Here is a 24191-nt window from a genome sequence, read left to right on the forward strand (position 1 = left end):
ATTCCATATTAAAGTATATGCATTTGGATACAACGTCACTGCAGGTTTGGACAAATACTTTTATCCAAATGTATATATATATATATATACTGTGCAGGTTTGGCCATATACTTACAAACTCTTCGTTGAGGGAAGATTATTATTATTTTTTTAAACAATTCGGGAGTTCGTCTTTAAATTTTCAAGGCGACTTTTAAAACGCAGCTTGGGCGGAGTCATGAAGCCGTGTGAGTCGTTTTGCCGGGAACTGCAGCACCACGTGTGTCCGGGCCGGCGGCGTGAGTTGAGTCAGGGCGGTCTGATTCACATTTTCGCTTAGTTGGAGTTGTAAGATGGCGGCCCGCTGGGGAACCGGTGAGGAGATGTTTCCAGCGTGTAAACTAGAGTATTTTTCACCAACGACCTATGACGAGGTAAGATTATTTATATTATTTACTCCGTAGTTCTGTAATTAACTTTAAACGGTTGTCATTCTTAACTTCGCTTACAATTCGAGCTAAAGCACTGGATGCGCTGGAGAAATGACACGTGGGTTGTGATGGTGTGATGGCCTTTTGGTAAACTAGATTCCAGGTGTTGCTTAAATGATCGCATGGATCTTTGCAGAGGTGATCTCGAATATTCTTAAATCCATAAGATTAATAACATTTAATAAAAGCTTAATTCATTAGTTTTTAAAGTATCTAAGAAAAGCGAGCTGCTATTTGGTATAAATGTCTCCATGCTATATTAAGACACTCTAATCAAACTATTTCTTTGTTATTATCGGTGTTGCCCCAGAGTTGATTTAATTGTGCTTTCTTTTTAATTGCACTTTATGCAATGGTTTTCATTCAATACCGGTCAGGAGTGCAGAGATGTGGGCTCACTGTACGAGTGTGAGCAATGTGATTGCTTGATGTGAAACGTGTCGAGCACGAGTGTTGTATAGGCCAGTCGAAGGTTTGCACAAACTTCTTTTTCATGATATTCCATCTTCATCTGTATAAAAGAAATTAACCTAAAGCCAGTCTCTTATTAGTATATGTAACTTCTTTGGGATCAAACCTTAAACATGTCTTTACATGTTCCTTCTAAATGCCCCACGTGCGTCCTGTGATGAAGCACACAGAAGTGCAGTATTTTATTTTCTAATACATCATTTATTCAACATTGAAGCATAGATTTCTTTTATGCATTTTGTTGCCATCATATTCTTTTCAGCAGGGGCAAAGTTCTTGACTATAATCAACTTTAAATTGGGCATATTTATAGTATGTTATAGTCTATGTTGTGACAGAATACTCATTTAAATGCTGCTCTAGTGTTTTTGGAATTTCCTTCGTGATCAATAAAGTGTGAGATATATATATATATATATATATATAAATACAATTACACACACTGTGGTGTTGTATTGTATATTGTTATTTTTAGGTTTTATTATAGTCTGTTTATCCCTAAAGATTGCAGCATTCCACCATAGTGGTGATTAAGTGGGCCTGTGTTGTTTTGGTGTTATTCGCATAAACACTTATGGCGTGATTTTAAACAATTAAAGAACTAAACCTCATCTAATGCGTTTGTTGTAATGCAACACGTGTGTGTACAGCCGGTCAGTGACATGACTTTGTGTGAGTACTAAATGTTTCCCTGATTCTTTAACACCTGCACTGTGTAAAGCATGAAGTAATGCTGTAGCGCGGAACATGCCAAAGTAAGGCTATTTTCTTATACACGGGATACATAGCAAAACATTTGCCCATATCTTTGGGAAAACTGCAACGCCCGGCTCAGAGCACGTGTCCTGTTACAAACCAATAAAACCTGACAGTTGTAAACCTCGGGTGAAATCTCGCGCGATTATGGAAGCCACCCGAATTTCCTGGTGGACGGAACGTTCCATAGCGGCTGCTCTGCGCCCGAACGCAGCAACATGCGGAAGTACAAGCGACGTCACACGGCTGAGGCGACCGCATGTTTTCTTTTTCACGTGTCGCTTAAACGCATGCTTTTCTTTTCTTTGTCTTTGTTTTAGTAGCATTTAAACAAAAGTTTAAAATACAATAAAACTATTACATTAATGATATCCCTGCAAAGAATGATGGAAATGAGAAATACAGGATTCCAGGCTATTTTTATAGGGTTTAAGCACAAACCTAAAGTAAAAAAAAAAATGCTTTAAGAATATAATGTTCTTGAAGCATTTAAGCTTCTTTTTATTACCTTCAGCATTCAGGTGTAGCCAGTGTTTATTGCACAACAGTGTCACAACACTTGGAATGTGACGCATCTGGGCCCGAAACATTTAGGGAGCCACATTAACATCCATCTCTCCTCAGAGTATTCTTTGTATGAAGATGATAATTGAAGACCACACAGGTTTTATAAAGCACCGTCATTTACAAAACTACGTTAAATCAAAAATGGTATTCCATTTACATTTGGTGGCTATTTTATAGCATCTTATGGATAATGTATGTACATAAATAACTTCTACATGTGTGTCCTCTACATTGGGCAGCAAGTTTACAGTTAATAATTTTACAATTGATTGGTGGTGTTGATATTCTGTATCGTTATGTGTTAGCAACTGAAATGTAAAACAAAATGTCAGTATTTTTCCTCTAGTAATGGCACAGTCAGCAAATAACAAGTCACTGTGATGTATTTACTTTATCCTTTAAAATTTTTCCTACTATGTTTGTTCTGCAGCACAATGGTCTAGACACTGGAGATGCACTTGAAGCCTTGCATGGCTGTTTGGATCCATCCATTCTTTCAATCTTTGAAGATTGTACAAATGGAGAGGTAAATCCCTGTTTCATTAAAACCTTTAAGTAGTTTTATTTCTGTTTTATGATATGATTTATACCTTGGTAGATTTAATCCAAATGGCTTTTTATCTTTCTTTTTTAAATTTTTTTTAGGTTAAAAGTGGTGTTGATGAAGAAAGTGAGGCAACACTGCTTACTGCTCTGACTGAAATACTTGACAGTGTAGATGATGAAAACTTGTCTCCTTTTGACACTTTACCCGACATGGAACTTTTACAAGGACAGAAGGACCATGACTACTCACCTGTGAGTATGCAGCTTTATCTCTTCTTTCTAAAGCCTGTGGTAAATATGAAACAATAAGCAAAAATTGTTTTTTTTTGCCTGCTCCTATTAAGGGGCTGCTGCAGCAGACCATCCAAACCACATTTAACCTGGCACAGGATTTACACCGAATGCCTTTTATTCCTTAATTTTTCCGTCTTTGCCCATACTTGGGACAAGTATGTATGGCATCCAATAGCTGGATTTAGGGTATTGGCTAGTAATTGAACTCGATGCCCAAACAAACAAAATTGTAAAAGATAATCACCGCCAATAAACTTTGTCATCTGTACTAAAAATAAACTCTAGATTTATGTCAAACAACAAATCAACAAAAAATCTAAATCAGTTGTGACGGTGAAATAGTCTTTTCATTGAAATATTTATTTATTTTTATTTATTTATGCTCGAAGTATACATATACATTCACCATAAATGCATTTAAGATTTCTGTAGTTGAGCGTGGCTTTAGGTCATTATGTAATTATGTAATGTTTGGTTGCTGATTCTTCACGTTTTCTCTACGAGATGTAGACATGTTCACAAAACATATAAATATAACTGTACCATGGTTCAATTGTTTAAATATGTGTTTTGTGTGTGTTTGGGGTCCCTGCAGAGATATGATGGTGTTGAGGATTGTGCTGCTAGTTTTTCTCAACTTGTACATGATTTGGATGTATCATCTGAATTGGACTGGTGCCATCCCATATCCCTGGAGCAGGATGGGGAGACAGTGTCTGTTACTCTCAGTGATTTGGTCAAGCACCTGCACCCATATGCCATGACATTATGTGTAGAAGGAGAGGAGCAGCTTCTGTCTGAAGGAGGAATCATTTTGGAGGTGATGGATAAAGGAGAACATGGAGAACCTATTCTTACTATCCCAGACCTGAGCTTTCCCCTTCCTCTGGATAGTTTAGAAGATGAACAAAGTGTTCCAGAAAGCAACCCAAAAAAGGTGACATTTAATCATGATCATGCTGCACCAGAGGTGTCCCTGTCTAAGGTTTCAACCATCATGGGCAACACAGTGGAGAATGGTGAAACAATACTGTCTAAGAAAGAGTCAACTGAAAAAAGTCACTCAAAAAAGAAAAAGAAACAGAAAACTGAAGAACCCAAACCTGTTAAAGGAAGAGTGTTAAGAACTGCATCGTCTAAAAAGGTAGTTGAGGAACCAATTAAGGACATGGAAGAACAGAAGAGAAAGAAAAAGGTCACATTTGCACCTGTGCTTAGTGTAGATGAGATCAAGAAGTGTCCAGCTAAACCTTCAGAGGTGCAGACAACTGGGATGCTCCAGGTGCCTAAGGAAGTTACTTCCTCTACTATAACCCCCACAGCAAATCTGCCATTAAGTCAAGTCTGTACAGATGTCATGGAATCAAAATACTTGAATGTCTCTGAGGAGAAATCCACACCCGATGAATTGTCTAGTGATCAATGTACAGAAACTGCTGTTCCTTCAGAGCCTGAACTCAGCCAGCCAAGTGAACCCAAGCAAAAATCGCTCAGTTTACAACAATACCGTCTTCTTCGCCAGCAGAAGAAACCATCTCCTGTGACGAAAGTTGGTGACAACCAAACTAAATGGCCTACTTTACCTGAAGCACCCAAGGAACTTCCTCCAATCCCCTGCCTGCCTGTCCCCAGCCCTAAAGACCCACGTCGTCCAGCCTCTGCTTCTGTGGAGAAAGAGTCTGTCCCTGAAATCATGCCTGCCTGGCAGCCACGAGGCCCTGGAGCACCCCCAACTCCTCAGGCATTGCTGGTTCCACCAGCATCAATGTTGGCTGCTTCTAAAAAACCTGTGCCCTGTAAATCAGTTTCTCAAGGTCCCACAAAATCTGCAGAAAATTTTGCTACGTCCACAAGCTCCTCCACACAGCCTCAGAAACTACCTGTTCCAACCGTTGTGCCAGAGAACACTATTCCTAACCAGGAATCTCAGGCTGCTAAGAAAGCATCAGCTGAAAACACTCAATCACTACAAGTTGCCCCTACAGAAGCTCAGAATCTCCATGTATTTGAGCAGGCGACATGTTTACAAAATACCCCTTCTGTCACAGTGAGCCAGTTATCAGCCCTCGCTAAGGGTCAGGAAATTTCTCAAACTCAGGTTGTGCCTGAAGTCACCGCAATCACTACGAAAATTGATATCCCTGTGGCTGCTTCTGATGATCTCGATACTGCAAGCATAGCTGAGGAAACGTTGAAAGTTTCTGTACCTAAACCAGCAAAGCCCAGTCAGTCAGCCAGTTCCACCAAGCCTTCTGTCGGTGCCCAGCGTCATGTTGCACCCATAGCTCTTCAGCCCTTCTCATCCGCTCCAATTCAGGCCAGAATTATGAAGCTGGCGGAGCAGATGAGGATGGCTTCTGCTGTAGTGCCGAAAGCAAAGAGCCCAACTGCAGCACTTATCGAATCCTTTACCAGTGAAATTGGTAAGCATAGTTGGAGTAAAGCAGGTTCTGAGGTCCAACTTATTGTAATGTACACAGGAAATCACCATGCATTTTCCCCCCCCTGTAGGAATTGAGGCTTCTGACCTTACCAGCCTTTTGGAGCAGTTTGAAGAAACTCAGAGTAAGTCATGGTCTTTGTTATAATGCTGTAAAACTAACAACTCTGTCACCATTGGTTATGCTTATTGCCTTTTATAGCAAGACAGATCTCACAAACTATTATTTGATCATAATTCGTAACATTTATTATAATAACATGATCATACTATACCTTGTCTGAAACATTGGTTTTCTTTGGCCAGCACGGATATACGTTTTGTAAGTTCATCAGAAGTGTCATATATAGATGTATCATAATGTGCTTGGCAAAAAAACAGACCCTATACATGCATTCTAAAAGAGGAGGTAATGTATTGTGAGGAGGGGCTGTGGTCCTAAGAGATCCCCCTGTATAGCCGAAGCAGCTGCTATGACCTCATGCTCACTGTGCTGCTGGAATTCTGCACTGTTTGCACATCCAGTTTAACTCTGTACGAGCTATCTTTTTGTCTGTGCAAATGTGCCAGCACATGAGATCCACATGTATGTGCTTGCTTGCCTGCCAGGGTACAGTACAATACTATTGTCTTCTGGATCAAGAACTATATAATTTTAAAGCACATTTTACACAGTAGTTTAATGAATCTCAAGAAATAATTCCCCACTGCTCCATACATTTCATTTACAATTTTAATTTCCATCACACAAGAGGAAAAGGACCACAGAGCTTGCTCTGACCCTTGACATTTACCAACTTCCATTTCCTTTACAGCCAAAGGGGAGCAGAATGTGCCTGAGGTCTGTGGTAAAGCAGCTGCTGTAGGAAACTCCAGGTGAGTACGGTGCAGTTTTGGTGAGAGACAGGAGTTACCCTACAGCCCTAACGCTGCTGCCACACCAAACCTTCTCTGTTTGTGTGTGCACGGTTGCGTTTGGTTTAACCAAGAACAGCCAAAATGGCTCTGGACTACAGAAGTGGATAACATTGAACATTCAGTGCATCCACTGAAACGGTCTACATTTGTTATGAACGGCTTCTTGTTTAATGTCCTTGAGATTTGACCCCATAGTTATAGCATGTCTGTTGCCTTTGCAGTATGGAGCACCATGCAGAAACCACAGTGCTCAAAAAAGCATGCAGTCCTGATCTGGGCAGCACAGCAGGTAAAAAAATTAAATTAAATAAAAAAAAAAAAGCATCTGTGATTGAGAGAATTCTCTTTCAACAAAGTCATTTAACTTAAGGGTTTTTTAATGTTATTTTAATTTTCATTGCACAAACACAAATGTATCTGACTCCTCTCCCTGTTTCTTGCTTTATAGGCCTTACTCCACCAGCTACACCTCCTCACCAGATGTGGAAGCCCCTGGCACCAGTTGCTTTATTAGGAAAACCAAACAAGTCCGATATAGCCAAATCAACACTGACTAAGACCATACGAATAGACCCATTGCCTTTGCCTGCAAGCAGGCTCCAGAGCAAGCCCCAGACTCTTGGAAAAGTCCAGCCTTTTTCTCTAGACCACGATTATTGTCTCCATTCAAAGGGATGTTCCCAGAATGAGCAACAATCAAGCATTATCCTAAATTCTGATAAGACACCATGCTCAAACAGCAAGGCAACTGTGCAGACTGGATCTAAACTCCCTTCAAACAAGACAATTAAAGAAAGCATTCAAGAAAATGTTAAATCTCAGCCCCTTGTATGTGTGGGTCAGACAGAGAGGGAGGCCTTGACCAGTACTCCAGGCCTCGTAACTCCCGATGCTTCTCCTGATAGGCTGACTTTTGAGAGATGTCAGGAATATTCTGAACGTTCCCCCAGCCCATGCCACCAAAAGAGAGGCCGCACGCAGAGAAAATACAGAGCACGGTTACCTAGCAGGTCTAGATCGACGTCAAGCAGCTCTGGATCCTCTGGATCACGCTCACCACCCAGGAAAAGGTTTGTTGGTTTACATTAATTCTTGGAATTATGGATTCAAGCTACCCATATTTCCATTTCATGCAGTATTACTTTGTCTTGAACTCCATATTTTCTCTTGTTATAGGTATAGGTCTCGCAGCACTTCCAGATCTCCTCCAAGATATCGCACACGTTCACGCTCATCATCTCCTCGCCAGCGCAGGCACTCGTATTCCAGCGCCAGCTCTGATTCTTGGAGCCGCAGCCGTTCTCGGTCCCGATCACATTCTCGGTCTCCCTCTCGCAGAACTCACCACTGGGACACGCATCGCAGGTGAGAATTGTTGTCCTTGTTATGGATTTCCTCCTAAAAATGTTTCATTAGTTTCTTTAGTGATACAATCAAAATCACTCAATGTGAATTTTATTATTTGAAGTATTTTTTCTTTAAGTGAAATTTTTTTTTCCCCATCTCGTAGCCCTAGCCATAGAACTAACTACTGCTATGATGTTAAGCATCATAATGAAGAAATTAGAAAATGCAAGGAGAAGGCTATTGTGAGTATGACTGATTTTAACAACAGAAAGTATATATATTTGATACTAAACTTGCAGAATCTTCATGAAAAAAATTATTTGCTGATTTTAGGAGGAGCGTAGAGTAGTTTACGTTGGACGCATTCATGGAAGCATGACGCGTAAGGAGCTGAGGGAGCGTTTCTCGTACTTTGGGGAGGTTGAGGAATGCACTGTACACTTTAGAGAGCATGGGTGAGTCAAAGTAGCAATTTGTGTTTCTTGAAAAATACAAGCTTCAATAATAAATTACAATAATTTTGTGTATTTATGTCAATTTTCAAGAATTGTAATAAATATTCTTTTCATTGTAGAGATAACTATGGCTTTGTAACATACTACAACAAAAAAGATGCATTTAATGCCATAGAGAATGGAAGCAAGCTTCGGCAGCCCAATGAGCTTCCTTTTGACCTGTGCTTTGGAGGCAGGAGACAGTTTTGTAGGACTAGTTATGCTGATCTAGGTGAGTATTTATTCTTTTTGCCAAACTATTATTCACACACATCATGATCATATTCACATATAATTCACACAGGCACTTGATCATAATTGAGGTTGGTCCTAGATTAGAATAGATAAGGATAAGTTTAAAGATTTGAATCATAATAATAGCAATGAAATAGACCATCCCCATCGTTCACAGTAAAGATATGAGATTTTGTAGCGTCAGCCCTTTTAAACCTTTTGTTTACATGAAATACCATCCAGTATCCATGATTTTTAAGCTGAGTATATGGTAGTGTGTGAGCCTTTCAATTTCCATTAGATTTCCAAAAATAAGCTTACATTACATAACCCTAAGGGAAAGAGAGTGAACATCTTAATTTCTGTTATTGAACAATCCTTACAAATAAGATGCTCTGTTTTCTTTCAGATTCCAATTGTGGCTTTGATCCAGCCCCAACGAAAACCAGGGTTAGTGCACTAGACTTTGACACTTTACTTAAGCAAGCTCAGAAAAACTTGAAAAGGTAACACTTGAGGGGAGAAGAGGAAGACTGAAATCAAATCATGTATTACCTCAGTGCTATGCACAAACCTTCAAAGTGCTGCCATTTAGTTAATGTAATTTTCTTTATTTGTGTTTCTTCAAGTTTACACCTTCTATTGAAGTGAAGATTTGTATGAAAAGTAAAAGGAAAAAAATGAAATAACACAAAAGTATATAATGTCATGATTTTTTAATGAAGAATTTATTTAAAATGTTTAAACTAAAATGTTGGATGCATTTTAAGAATTACGTTAAACAGTTGACCCAATGCTGAGAGGATGGATTTACATTGCTAAAAAATGTAGCTCACTCCAAATAAACCCATACAAGAACTTTGATGTGCATTATTTATTAATGTTTTTACATTGTACTGTCTAAATCTTGTACTGTCAAACCGTTTGTAGTGTTTGGCTAATTAGTCCAACGAGAAATGTCAAGGGGTATGCAGCAACCACCTGATACACTGCAGGGGGATACTGTAAATGTGAGATTTTAAACGTGATGCATTTTCATGAAAAAGTGAGAAGAAAATCCACAGTGCTGCACTTTTTCGCATCTGATTCCATGGTCCAGCTAATAAACAAGTAATAACTCAAATCACTTCAACACAAAAGAGAAGTATGCTGATGTAGAAAATATTGAATCACTTAATTTTGAGAATTTTTAAATTTCCTTGTAAAAAATGGTGGTTGTTCCAAACATTTTCTAAAACTTCATGCAAGGATAAACCAGATAGAAAGGTTATAAAAAGGTAAGTCAAGTGAGGCAATGAAGTGCCAGGATGGAAAACTCAAAGTAGCAAAGAAAATACAGAAGGAAAAATGGGTAAAAATGAGTCAATGTTTTTGACATAAGCTAAATGAAATAGTATTTGCATCCAGAAATCCAAGAAGAAAGCAAGGTTACAATGTGTTAAAGAAAAGCAATTGGAGTGTGTGGATGATTTAGATAAGTGATGTTCAGTCATGAATCACAACGCTGCTTTGGCCAAGGATATGATCCTGGAATGTTGTTCTGGTGCCATTTTAATGAAACTTACATTACCAAACCAATAAAATAAGTCTCAAACTAATACACAGTGTTTAAAAGTTGGACCATCCAAAGGTTTTTTTTTTTTAAGATTTTAAGAAAGATCTTGTTTTGATAATACTTTGAGTGGTTTGACTCTATTTTTTTATTCCTTCACAAATAAGTGATAAGTTTCAATAATAATAAGTTTCTCTTATGGCCACACATCTGTTTAGTAACAATCGTGAGTTCTCGACATGGTTGATGAAATGCTCAAAAGTAATTGGACAGTTGCTTGATCTGCAGTTTCGTGGCCAGGTGTACCAAAGGTGACCAGGGTGCTCAAAGCTTTTTAGAATTCTCTGAGAGAGATCATATCTTAGCCTAAAAAGTCCTAGCTGAGAGTCCTAGTTAGGCTCACTTTTTGGAGAATAATTCTTCTTTCTGCCATTTTGTCATCTGCTATAGAATCTCTTAACCTAAAACCTCTACTCTTAACAATTTTTACCTAAGGAGCTGTTTTTAGGACTAACATGTTTTGGAAATCATTTTTATATTTACTAAGATTTAGTTCTAAATTTAAGGGGAAATTTGACATAATTCTAGGAATTTTCCTAGAATTCCGTTACTAGGATTAACTTTTAGGCTTAAGAAGCTTTGTGAATATGGGCCCTGGAGTTGATTGCAAGTGTTGAATTTGCAAGGGAAGCATCATGAAGTATCATTATTTTAGGAATGGCCAAATCAACAATTTGGTAAATTCTTAAAAAGAAGAAATGCACTGGAGAGATCAGCAAAAACAAAAGGCCTAGAACACCACAGAAGACAACTAAAGTAGTAGAAGAAAACCCCTTTCATGATAGCTATCCAAGTTGGGAATCCTTTTTTTTTTTTTTTTTTACTTAAAAAAGATAAAAACAAAGGGTGCGCAATGGCTTGGTTATCACTGTCGCCTTCCACCTCCAGGGATTCCCGCTTCAGGTCTGTGAGCATATTCTCAGTGCATGGTTTCCCTGTGCTTGGTGGGTTTCTTCCACCATGTCTTCCACCAGTCCAAAGACATGTGCCCTGAGATGGAGATGGAGGGTGCAGATCCCACCCCGACCCTGTATACCGTATAAAGTGGCATAGACAATGTGTGGGATCAAGTGATCGAGTTGATGCGTACAAGATTTCAGGCGGTCACTGTATTATATATATATATATATATATATATATATATATATATATATATAATACTTATATTTCTAATTATTATTTTGTCCAAATATTTTTCAACCTCTTAAAAGGAATGAACTGTAAATGTTAAACTCCTTGGATTCAAGTTAAAAGTTCACATTTCAATTACATTTTACTTGCTTTATTTGGAATCCATAGTGCACAGAGGCAACAAAGAAAAACTAAACTAAAGTTTAGTCACTGTGTTGTATAATGTAATCACAAGCTTCTATTAACATTTTGTATTTGAATTGTGGCGCTGACACACACACACACACCCTTTTATACAGCATACAGGATGGAGGATTACTTTTTTTATTTTAAATATATCACTCACCCTGATTTATATTTTCAGAATCCATCAGTTAATTAGCAGCAATAAATGCATAAATAATTGACACTAAAATGCATTAATTGCACATTGAAATCCCATACTTATTTTCGTTTTCATAATACCCCAATTTTCCCAGTGAGACTTTTATGAATGCGCAGAGACGTGAACAGATATGCACAAAAGGACACAGTTCAGTTTCCGGTTTGAACAAATTCTCTAAACTTTATTATTCATAGCGACACACTTGTGTTACATTTTATATATATATATATATATATATATATATATATATATATATATATATATATACACATATTTTTTTTTTTTTATTTTAATAGCCTATGAATGTACTGCTTGTCACCTTCGAACGTCTTTGATAAAGCTTTCTGTTTTTGACGCTGTGTTAAACCGGCTGTGACTGGTTCGAACTGGTCCAGGGAGTTTGCGCAGTGAGTGTAAACAGGAAGAGGAAAAAATAGTCTGTTCAGGGACGAGACGTGAGACTTTATAGGTTGCGACTGATTTTTAGTAAATAACGTAGAGCACGAAAATATCCGCGACGAAGTATGCGTGTTATAACAGAATCTTGGCAACAACGTGTGTAAGACGAAAGAGCTAACTCGTGTTAGTGATCAGTCCGCAGCTCTGACAGGAATTTGACGCTTTTGTACATCTCGTTAGCTGACCTGCCTGCATAAACAGTTGCATGAGTAAGAAAGGCAGACGTATTACTTAAAAGGTACTTTAACTAACGATAAAGTGTTATAACTAAGTAGAAGCAATACGCTTTATTTCTATCCGTGTTCTTCGAGTCGACGCCATGGCCCACTAACCGTAATATCTAGCTACTAGCTAAGTTAGCCACTTTTCAGAAAGAAGAACGCCTTTGACCGTTTAAAACTACATTACGTGCTTCTGGAAATGGTTGAGAAAGATAAAATTGCGGAATTGTCCCAATCGGACACAGAATTGTGCCCGGGAGCGACAGAGGACAGTGTGGTGGATGTCCAGAGCTCAGGAGAAGAACACAGTGTTGTGGCTGAAAGAACAGGCCGCAGAAAATTCATCAGCGGTGTTGTTGAGGGTGAGTTAACGGGCTTCTGTAGCTCCGTGGTTTACATTATTGGCTTCTGACAGATGCCCTTAGCCAGAGCGACTTACGGTTTTTCATACATTAACCATGTGAGAGGGTGGCGTAGTGGTTAGCATTATCACCGTACACCTCCAATGTGTGCATGGATGCCCCCGTGCTTGGTGGGTTTCCTCCGGGTACTCCAGTTTCCTCCTACAGTCCAATTTCATGCAGCTGTGTGTGTCTGTGCTAAATTGGATTGGCACCCCGTCCAGGGTGTACTATAGTCTCCAGGCCCCCTGCGACCCTGTATACAGGATAAAGTGGTATAAAGATGAGTAAGTACACATCTGAGCAGTTAAGGGTTAAGAGGCTTGTGAGGTTTAAACCTGGGATATCCTAAACTATAGTCCAATGCCTAAACCAACGAACTATCCAGGGAGCTGACACTAAGTTATAGTTACTTGTTGAGCATGTTAGCGTAAACGAGGACATATGCATTAATGTGTGTTAAGCATACAGTGTTGAAATGTGAATGAAATGTGGGTAATTCTTTACCAGTACTCTTACCATGTTTTTTTCGGGATTGGAATGTGTGTGATGATTTCCCTTTGTCTGTTTTTATTAGGCTTTTATGGTCGACCATGGACAATGGAACAAAGAAAAGAACTATTTAGGAGGTACTGGGTCCACTCACTATTGCAATTACAAATAACATATACTTAATATTAATAATATAGTTTGAGCATTAATGTAATGCATATTACTCTTTTCCTATTTTTCAGGCAACAGAAATGGGGATTGAACACCTATCTTTATGCACCTAAAGACGACTACAAACATAGGATGTTCTGGAGAGAGATGTACTCTGTGGAAGAAGCAGGTACAGTCTGGATTATGTTGGAGTTTACTGTGTTATCCAAGGTTGTTGCCTAAAATGTTAGTCATTTTGCTGTTAAATTGTTTAATTACAATGCGGTTAAATTTTTGTTATATTTTCTTTAAAGAACAACTTATGACACTGATAAGTTCAGCAAAAGAGCATGGAATTGAGTTCATCTATGCAATTTCACCTGGCCTGGATATAACATTCTCAAACCAGAAGGAGGTTTCTACACTGAAAAGAAAATTAGACCAAGTAATGCCAATTTATTCCATTTTGAATTCAATAAATTTATATTTATAGACTAAGCATTTCCTCCCTTTAACTAATTCTTCATTGTTTATACAGGTCTCTCATTTTGGGTGCAAGTGCTTTGCTCTACTCTTTGATGACATAGATCACAACATGTGTCCAGCCGACAAAGAAGTATTCAGCTCCTTTGCACATGCACAAGTTTCTATTACCAATGAGATCTACCAGTATCTGGGAGAGCCAGAAACTTTTTTATTTTGCCCCACAGGTAAAGTAAAAAGTTGTTGTTTTATTTTTTTACTAGTCTGCAATAGGGATCTTTTGTTATCTCTCTCTCTTTTTTTAATTTAACTTTTATCTTGCTTTTTTCAGAATACTGTGGAACGTTTTGTTACCCAAACGTGGCCCAGTCTCCCTACCTGCGTACAGTTGGTGAAAAGCTGCTGCTTGGAATTGACATTTTGTGGACAGGTATGATTTCAACTGATAATTTATATATACATGTAATACTGAAAACGTTTATATTTAAATGCTAACCGGCAAGGTTTGTTTCTTTTAAGGTCCAAAAGTAGTGTCTAAAGATATAACGGTAGAGTCTATTGAAGAGGTGACAAAGATCCTGAGGAGACCTCCTGTCATCTGGGATAATATTCATGCCAATGATTATGATCAGAAGCGGTTGTTCCTTGGTCCTTATAAAGGCAGATCTACAGAACTGATTCCTCGGCTAAAAGGAGTCCTCACCAACCCCAACTGCGAATTTGAAACTAACTTCGTGGCAATCCATACATTAGCAACATGGTATAAGTCTAATATGAATGGTGTGAGAAAGGATGTTGTCATGAGTAAGTAACAGTATTATTAAGTAATTTGATTAATAATTGAGAGCTGTATTATCTGATTGATATTGGGTTGGGGTTTGTCTGATTTCTTGTTATGTAAAATATTACTCAAAGGTATAAATTCTGGTAAAGATTGCTTTGCTGATGTTAAAGAAAACAGTGGACAGCTTAAGGCTTCAGTTTTAGCTGTGTGGTCTTCCATAACATGACCGGTATTACTAGGTAGTTTTGATGTTAACTAGCAGATTTTGAACATTGAATCACAGGGCATCAGTTTGCAAAGAATAACAGAAATAGTTATTTTGGATTTATTTATATGTGTAATATTCTTTTATTATTATATAATAAATAATTCTAGCCATTTTTGAGGTCTGTATCTTTGTCAATTTGTAAATGTACTCATCTGTTTGATTTAAAGTAAATATGCACATTTTCTATTTTTAATGTGTTTTCTCAGCGGACAGTGAAGACAGCACAGTGTCCATTCAGATAAAGTTGGAGAATGAGGGAAGTGATGAGGAGCTGGAGACAGATATTCTTTACAGTCCACAAATTGCCCTAAAGCTAGCTCTTACTGACTGGCTCAACGAGTTTGGAGTGCCTCACCAGTACAACAGTAATTGCCATTATTCGCTAGTAGTTAAATTAATCCTAAATTAAAGATTGTCCTTTCAACAGTAAATATATTGCTTACTCCACTTATTCTTGCAGGTCGTCAGGGAGCCCACAGTGGCCCGAAGAGTGCCTCCACTGATGTGCCCTCAATAACTGCCCCCAGTCTCGGATCCTCCACTACAGTAACCACTGTTTTTCAGCAGCCCATTATGAGCCCCACTGCTCCCCTCAGTGAGGAGCCACAAATACTGCACAAAGAGGAGGAGGAAGAAGAGGTGGAAGTAGAGAAGAAAGATTCAGATGAGGAGCCCATGGAGATGGTGTTGGAGAAACAAGACGAAGTAGAGGATGCCAAAAATGTCAACCAGATTCTCACAAAAATTGTTAAAGCAGCAATGACTGAAGAGCTCAAACCCATGGACACTGATAAGGAGAGTATGTCAAAGACTCCTGAGATCTCAGTTCAGGAGGACTCCAGCAGTGACATTGCACCCATGCAGACTGATGAGCAGCTCAATAAAGAAATGTTTGTTCCAGGACCCAATGAGAAACCGCTGTTCACCACTGAGGCACTCACACTGGAGGACTTGTGTTTGCTGGCAGAACTGTTCTACTTGCCATATGAGCATGGTTCTAAAGCAGTGCAGATGCTCAAAGAGTTCAACTGGCTCAGGGCTAACACCAGCATTGTTAGTGTAAACTCCAAATGCAAAGACTCAGAGAAAGTAAGTATTAATTAATAGTTGGAAGTGTTGCAGTAAGTTGTACTGTTTGTTTTTTGCTTTTTATAATCTAATCACCGTCAACTCTCTTCAATACATAACTGTGTACATTATTAAATTAATAATTAACACTTACTTATTTTACTGATTATTTCTGTAACCTTTTGACACAATTTGTGCGTTGGTTCACACTCTTACCCATTCCATTCTCTAAACATAATTATTGTATCATGTTAAGGGAAATGGCATATAGCAAGGAACTACAGTGCATCAAAATGGAGGAAATGCAGCCTGTTTTCTGACCACTTGGTGGTGCTTTTTTAAAAACTAAAAAAGGTCTCATTGCAGAAAGTAGTTGTACTTTTTGTAGCAATTAATATTGATTTGTGCTTCTGTCAGGTGACTGAGTGGCACACACGAGCGGAAAACTTTGAGGACATGTGTTGTGCCGTCATGCAGATGTTCACCAGACTCTCCAACTCGGCCAATCGAACCATTTTGTATGATTTGTATCCCTATATTTGGGATATAAAGAGTATCATCTCTATGGTGAAATCATTTGTCCAGTGGTTAGGTAGGTATGACCACTCAATTTTATTTCTTAAATGAAGTTGATGGGGATCACCGTACATTAAGCTCACAAGCATATGTAAACTGAGTTTAGCTTCCATCTTGTGAAGTTTACTTTAGATTGTTGTTTTTTTTTAGATTTAATATAGAAAAAAAGGAATGTCCCTAGAAAAGACAGAAATATATTCTTAGAAGTAATAAGGTCATTATTAGATCATTCTCAATTTGTTATTTTATGGGACACAAACTATATATTTTCTAAAATTCCATGCATCTGCATCAGTTTTGCTAGGTAAGAAAATTTATTTGGAAAAAATATACTTTAGATAGGCTTGTATGCCTATGTTGCTTTCTTTTTTTCCCCTCCCTTTTCACTGTTTTGTGAATACTGTTTTCTCCAATGACTGAATGCTGTCTTCAGTGCTAGGCTTTTCTATTTGATGTAAACAAACAAACAAAAAAAATAGGTAAACCTTAATTGGCCTACCTGGTTAAATACAGAGATTCTATTTTATTCGGCCACGGTTTGAGTTGCCAGTATGGGTCCTGCTGCTTGCTGTGTGTCCAGGATGATTGAGAGTTAACTCAGCAACCCCTGCTGGCATTTTTTGATCAAGGGCCTGATCGTGATGGAAAGTTGATCCTTTATGCCCTAGCGCGCCGCGCATGCGAGCTTGGAACGCAAAACAAGTGTATAAGGCTATTCTGGTGCAATTTTTATTTAATAATAATATTTGTAATCATTGGCACACAATCAATACGATATAATGTGTACACAAAACTGATGAATGCTTTACTCTAACTGTACTGATCTATGCTGGGAGAGTACACTTTTTCAAGTGTTCTGTAATACATAATAATCTGTTTAAAGATTTAGTTTAAAGAGAAAATATGTAACTTTTTTAATGTAGTGCCTTATATTGTTGGTTTTTTAGGAACCATGAGAACTATAATTAATATGATCTATCTGAATTATGAATCTGTATGGTTAGAGTACTGGATTCTGTTCCAATTGTTTGTATTGGTAAAAACAAGGTGATTGATTAATTATAGCACCAGCATGGCCTGTGTTACCGTGGTGACCACATTTCATTCACAGGTTTCTGTCCAGCTATATGACAAAACAACACAGCAGGCAGCAACCAAAACCTGGTCAAGCCTCATCTTGGTCTATAAGAATGGAGGAAATAAGCATGATAATATATGCTATTGATCACAAAATGTCTTGAGACAATTTGAAACAAATACATTTTTTAACAAAAACATTTTAAGTATATGTTTTTAAAATAAAAATCAATTTGTGGCTACAGATCTTGCCATGTGTGGTGTAAGAGCATGTAATTTCGACATGTTTCTCAGCTTTTTTATAATCCAGGCAAATGAAGTATGCCTGCAATTCTACCTTATACTCATTACCTCCGTTTCATTGGTCTAAAGCAGTGCAGATGGCAGTCAGTCAGCACCTCGCTGCTATTGTACTAAAATTACTTACTAACGAGCTCTTCTATTGTCTTTTCCCTTCATTATGTACAGATGGAAGAATCCTCAGCACGAGTTTCTACTGCTATTGGATCGACAGTGGACTATGTATGCACTGTGTTAGAGTTCTTAGGTTTTTTTTGAGGGGGCTGGGGGGGGAGCTTTTATTTTCTTATGGGTAGTCTGTTAGGTAACATTTCCATATGTTTTAGAAAAAAAGGATTTTTAATGAAGTCACATTTGCGCAGCGCTAGTTGCAGGTATAAGTGTTAACCCCCCATTTTTTTCTGGCAGCTCTAACATCGTTTGTTTCTGTCAGTAGGCCTGATTGAGATGGCTTCATGACCAGCCATGAAGTACCACCTTAGGGGAAACATTGTGTTCCTGGCTTTATTTGATTTAATGTGAAGTTGTATTTCCTAATGTATTATGTGTACTAATTAACAACATTTTGATCAGCTGAATTCCCCTCAGATGGTGCACATTTGTGCTGTGTCCTGCCATTTCTTCAGAGGATGTGCGCTTAAGTATTTGTATGAAATCCAGGTTAAATGGGAGCCTATTGTCTCCTGTGTACTTGCTGCATTTGTCTTGTTACATGACTCTGAGTATCACTTCCCTTTCATTATGGTCAATAGACATGAACAATTTAATCAAAATGGGATAAAGTGATAAGCATTAGTCATTAAAATTTCTCAAAGTCAGGGATACGCTCTTTCAGCAGCTTTGCTTCCCTTTAAAGGGAGTCTGCTTGTGTAATAACTTGGGCTCTATGTCTAAATTGCTTGAGCTGAAGAACAGTACTTGTCAGTCATGTGACAAGGCAGATTAAATGTGACTTCAGATGAGTTGTAGAATTCAGAGGGGCTTCAACAGCTGAAGTTTAATTAATTACTAGCAAGCCACTGATGTAGAACTAACAAAATCTTGAAACAGACTGCCGTTAACTAGAGGGGCAGCTTATTAGACATCACCTGCTAAATGCTTTCTTTCGGCATTATTTTAAAAGAATACTTTGTCGAGTTTTTTTTTGCAAATTAATGTTAGGTAAAAAAAAAAATTCCCAACGTAATTGTGAACACCAGTTACTTTGTTTAACAGTCTGTGATTTTAAGGCCTATCCTGCAGCACAGCTCGTGAATCCTTTGATGATTTGGCATTGCATATGTTTGTTCCATCAGCCATTGTCCTGTTATCAATCTAAGCTTTAGCTGCTTGAGCCCAAAAGACCCAGGTTTAAAGTGTTTTGTTTATATTTTGATATAGCACATAATTTTAGTGCGCAAAAGTATTACCATTTACTTTTCAATGGAGTGATCTGGAAATAGGCTCCACTATACCCCATACCCCCTTCCTCCTCATTTTGGCAGAAAGCCCCTCACATAACATTCTCCGCTTGGATCTGATCTCAACAGGGTGTCGTAGTCAATCCTCAGCACAGTTCTTAAGTGGAGACCAAGAGCCCTGGGCCTTTAGGGGCGGTCTAGCGGGAGAGTTCCAGGTATCCTATATTGAATTCAAAGCCAAATGTTAAAAAGGAGTATTATTTTCAATTTTGTTTCTGGTGTGCTTGCACAATGTTAAGGATTGGTCTGTTGAAGGTAAGCTGATAGCTACAACAAAATAAATCCTAAAAATCTATTATGCTTGATCAGCAGAATTGTGAATTTATTCTAAACTGCATTATAAAAGGAATATGAATCGCTTCACATAAAGTTTTTAAGATGATAGTGTTTTTTAACACAACCTAAATTTGGGTTTCTTTCAGCAACTGCCCAAAAGAGATGCAGCTTTTCCCCCATGCGCTTGCGACTGCGCAGCATGGTTAGGGATTATTTTGATGACACCTTATTCCTTTACAGAAAGCTCAAATATTATCTACTGCGCCTGCATCTGAAATACCGCGCTCAGGTTTGCGCCTGCGAGTTCGCCTGCGAGAAGCTCCATGAGCAAATCTAAGATTTTATTATAGATTAAAATTATTAATAATTTTACAGTGATTTTATATTTATAGTTAAAGCTTGGAGTAAAAGTTATGTTTTGAACTGATATTTGGTCATGGAGTTTTTGCTTGATGTGTGCCCACATCATTTTCTCTACAGGAAATGCGCAGCGAAAATTTGCGAAGCCTTGCTGTGGGAAGGTGGCATCTCCTTTAGCCAGTTAAGCCTTTCTCAGACCAAGCCAGCAGCCACATGTTCCCTTGTGTATTTGTTTTTGGTTTCTTTCAAAAACATATGAAAAATGCAAAGAAAGGTGTTTAACGTAGTTATGCTGTTTACCTGCTCTTGCTGATCACTGACCAACCAAAAGAGCCAGTAAGATCCCATTTTAAAGCATTTTTATCAGGCCAGCATTTGTTTATGTGGTGTGCTCTTAGGTGTCAGGTTGGTTCAGCAGGGGCAGAGGAACTCAGAAGTCTAAGTCTGATTAAAAATCTGCTCAGTCAAGCACTTAAAACTGGTCAAGTACTAAATATGTTTGCATTGGTCTTCACAGCGGCTCTTGCCAATAGATGGGGCAAACGACCTTTTCTTTCAGCCACCACCATCACTGCCAACTTCCAAAATCTATTCCATAAGGCCTTACTTTCCTAAAGATGAGGTAAGTGTTGAATTTGTACATTTTATATGGCAAGATTTTTTTAAGTAGTTTCTGTATACAGTCCATGGTTGAAATGCGTATTTAATTTACCCAATTGCAAAAGTCTGTAGTCCACTAAAGCCATGAAATGACTGAAAAATGTAACATTAATTACACAGAAATTGTTATTATTATTGTTATTGTCCCAGCTTGCACAGTGTTGTTAATTTAATTTTCAGCACTATTAATCACTTGTGCTAAATCAGCAGTCTGGTCTACCTGGTCTGTTGGCCTTCAGAAACCTTATACACTGAATGTCTTTCTTTCCCTCTGTGTGTGTATGTATGTGTGTGCGCGTGTGCCTGTGCACATGATTGCCTTTTTAGGCTGCTGTCTACAAGATCTGCAAGGAAATATACACAGAGAGTTTCGAGGACATTCCTTTCCCTGACCAGAAACCAGACCTGATTGGGGACAGGTAACAAATAGATACTTTATTATCATTATCTGTGTTGAGATAACTATAATTTGTTAATAATTAACATTGCACATGGCTCACAATTTAATATGTATGAAAATCCCTGTATCTCTGTTGATTCTGTTACACATGACAATAATTATGTCCTTCAGGTTGGTGGGAGGCTTTCTGACCCTCAGTCCAGATTATGGATTTGTCCTGGAGGATGAGGAGGGGATCTGTGGCTATGCCTTAGGCACTGTGGATGTCCAGCCATTTGTCAAGAAGTGCAAGTTGAGCTGGATTCCATTCATGCAGGAAAAGTATAACAAGCCTGACTCTGAGAAGGATTTGTCTGAGGCAGAGGTAACACACGGTCCTTTACACACACCCCTTCCATGTTAGCCAGTGACCTTAAATGTACAGCATAGTGACCTGACTTTTTATTTTTGCATTCTTGCAGAAAATGATGCTCAGCTTTCATGAGGAGGAGGAAGGTTTGCCAGAGTCGTTTCTTAGTAACTTCCCCTCACTCATAAAGGTGGATATTCAGGCCAAGGTGACTGACCCCAGTGTAGCCAAAAGCATGATGGGCTGTCTCCTTTCATCTTTAAAAGCCAACGGTATGGGCCATATTATTTCTAATTTCATAATTTTTCTGTCAAGTAGTATCCGACTTTCTGATCTTAGGATTTTTAGGATATTTACTACAGGTTTATAGCTGCCATAAGATTTACAGGTAAAATCAAGCAAAGTTTAAGTTTCTTCTTCAGATCATAAATTCACTACTGTTTCCTTTTTCAGGCTCTCATGGTGCCTTTTGTGAGGTCCGACAAATAGACAAACGAATGTTTGACTTCTATGGCAAACTTGGTTGCTTTGAAGTAGCCAAAATGGAGGGCTTTCCAAAAGATGTTATCATAATGGGAAGGAGCTTGTGAGAGGAAGTCATGTGGAAGAGTACTGCCCCGGAAAGAACTTGTACAATGCTACAGTGGTCTGCATGGAAGATATGGAGTGTCTTACTACCTGTTAAAATGTGCACATTGGTACCTGTGGTTGCACTCATTACAGCCTGTTATTATAGTTTTTTTTTTTCTATAATGTGTGCTCTTCAGAAACATCTCGAAGCATTTGCATAATTTAAGCAACTGATGATTTCTGTCCTTTGCAAATCAGAGGTGTGTGCTTGTATTTTTTATTTTTTTATTATTATTTTTTTTTTTTTTAATAGGACCGTTCTGCTGGTATAGCGAAAACAGCTTGAGCTGGCCCGATGCTGTTTAGCTCATTACGTATATGGTTGGTTACTTTCAGGACACATTGAGTGTATTGCAGGTTTCAGTGAGTGTATTTAGGTACAACACAATTTGGTAGATTAGTGCTGCCACTCCACCATTGAGCTGAGTTAATTTTCCATGCCTTTTTATTCTTACGTTCCAAGCTTCACTGACTATTCAGCAGTACTCTAGAACCAAGTTTTCTTGCTCCATTTTCCAGTCACAGAATGTTAATGCAGAGTTATAATTTTTACAGCATCTTTGGATATTCTAAGAAAAATAATTCAATGTGCTTTAAGTAATTCTTTGGAACTGCTAGGAATGCACATATAAGGAACTTAAATGACCTTAGAGCTGCATGTTCATGACTTTTTTTTTGCTTAAGTGCTAGGCATGTGTATCTAGATGAAACCATTGTGGTTTAATTTGTTGATTTCATCAGTATTTAGCAGAATTTTACCCCTTTAAAAAATATTTGTGAGGTATGTGGTTGGAAGCTATGACATTTACACAGGGAGCCCAAAATCTGGATCCTTATTCATTTTTTTCCTTGCTTAAATTTTTATATTTTTCTTTTTATTTCAGATTCAAATTTACAGTGGAAGGTTGAATACAATTTATTCTCATGATTTTTATTTACACTTAAGTTAATGCCTAATTGTTTTACCGTTTTCTTGTTTGGCAATAGATCTACACCTTTGGACCACCCTGTATAATTATATTTTCAATTATATGAATGTCAATATTTCTAACTAAAAGTATGTGACTAAGGAAGTCTAGAAGCATTTAATCATTGTTTCTAGTTGCTTGCAAGTCACTTCCTAAGGTATGAAATCACAATTTTATCTGTAAAGGACACTGGGGCTTCATTCAGACAGTGTTTGTTTTTTGTTTACTGTAATGTTTTGTTTGTTAGTAGCAAAAAATTTTTTTACCTAGTCCATATACATGGTAATCTCTTAAAAATAATAGGCTGCCTAAATACAGATTGAGTTAAGTAATATCTGACATGACCTTTGATTTGTGCTCAATTATACCCTGTCCCCAAATGTCCTGAGTAGTGCTTTGCATTTTGTTGCTTTACAGTATTCAGTTTCAGGAGGTTGAGATGACATTCAAGTGGAAAGGGCTTCATTTGAAGCCATAAATACATCTAAGAAAACTCAGTACAAGTTGTAATTATGAATATGTATGTAATATAGTTGTACTTTCTGTAAGGTTTGTATGTAATAAAAATGGTTCGTAACAATAAAGTATGTAAAAAAAAAAAAAAAAGTGGGGAACTGAAGCATGTGATGTGTGTGTATTTAGTGTTGACTGAAATGCCCATATTATTTTAAGTAGTAAATTAAATTTTATATTTAAAATTATTTTTGTTTTAGCAAATTTTGTAAAGACTAAAAAATATGAGAATATACAGAAGAAAATATGATGTCTTGTAACAGTACCTTTAGCTTTGATTGGAAAAAGAAAATAACATCCTAGTTCTCTTTTCATATGATTCATTATGATTACAGTTGGAAGTGTACTTTACCAATAAAACGATATTTCGGTGGGAATCCATTTCAAATTGCGTGTCATATAGAAATTGTTTTTTAGCATTTATTTTGTTTATTTATATGATCTAAGAACAGAACAAAACCTAAACAATTACAGATAAAATAATAGGCTACATAAATATTATAAATTATTATTTAAATGTTAATAGATCAAGAACTAAACAAACGGCGTGTGCAAATTAAACTTACTAATATCTATTTTTAAAAACGACATACTTTTCGTGTTAACTACGTCATATGTTCTGCGACGGGGT

The 24191-nt window shown here is 37.7% G+C and overlaps 2 protein-coding genes across 3 annotated transcripts; both read left to right on the plus strand.

The window, feature by feature from the left end:
- The first annotated feature begins 217 nt into the window (after window positions 1-217).
- Window positions 218-9399, plus strand: pprc1 (PPARG related coactivator 1). The gene is given in 14 exon segments (XM_053503036.1): window positions 218-316; window positions 318-413; window positions 2695-2790; window positions 2910-3062; window positions 3700-5527; window positions 5616-5669; window positions 6360-6420; window positions 6684-6751; window positions 6911-7532; window positions 7639-7827; window positions 7973-8051; window positions 8143-8264; window positions 8384-8535; window positions 8947-9399. Coding segments are annotated over 14 exon segments (3720 nt in total). The 3' UTR covers window positions 9048-9399.
- Window positions 9400-12051: 2652 nt separating this feature from the next.
- Window positions 12052-23653, plus strand: oga (O-GlcNAcase). 2 transcript variants are annotated; one of them, XM_053501658.1, is made up of 17 exons: window positions 12052-12707; window positions 13324-13375; window positions 13481-13578; window positions 13703-13833; window positions 13927-14098; window positions 14203-14301; window positions 14391-14675; window positions 15130-15288; window positions 15384-16012; window positions 16409-16583; window positions 18113-18166; window positions 19474-19559; window positions 20558-20662; window positions 21028-21119; window positions 21272-21464; window positions 21562-21721; window positions 21903-23653. In XM_053501658.1, exons 1-17 carry the CDS (start codon window positions 12545-12547, stop codon window positions 22037-22039), a joined length of 2790 nt encoding a protein of 929 aa, XP_053357633.1. In that variant the 5' UTR covers window positions 12052-12544; the 3' UTR covers window positions 22040-23653. The 2 variants fall into 2 exon arrangements, with proteins under 2 accessions (XP_053357633.1, XP_053357634.1); XM_053501659.1 differs by lacking the exon at window positions 18113-18166 and having other exon boundaries at window positions 12053-12707.
- The last annotated feature ends 538 nt before the right edge of the window (window positions 23654-24191 follow it).

The sequence above is a fragment of the Clarias gariepinus genome, chromosome 8, assembly GCF_024256425.1.
Source record: "Clarias gariepinus isolate MV-2021 ecotype Netherlands chromosome 8, CGAR_prim_01v2, whole genome shotgun sequence".
In the NCBI taxonomy this organism is placed as follows: domain Eukaryota; kingdom Metazoa; phylum Chordata; class Actinopteri; order Siluriformes; family Clariidae; genus Clarias; species Clarias gariepinus.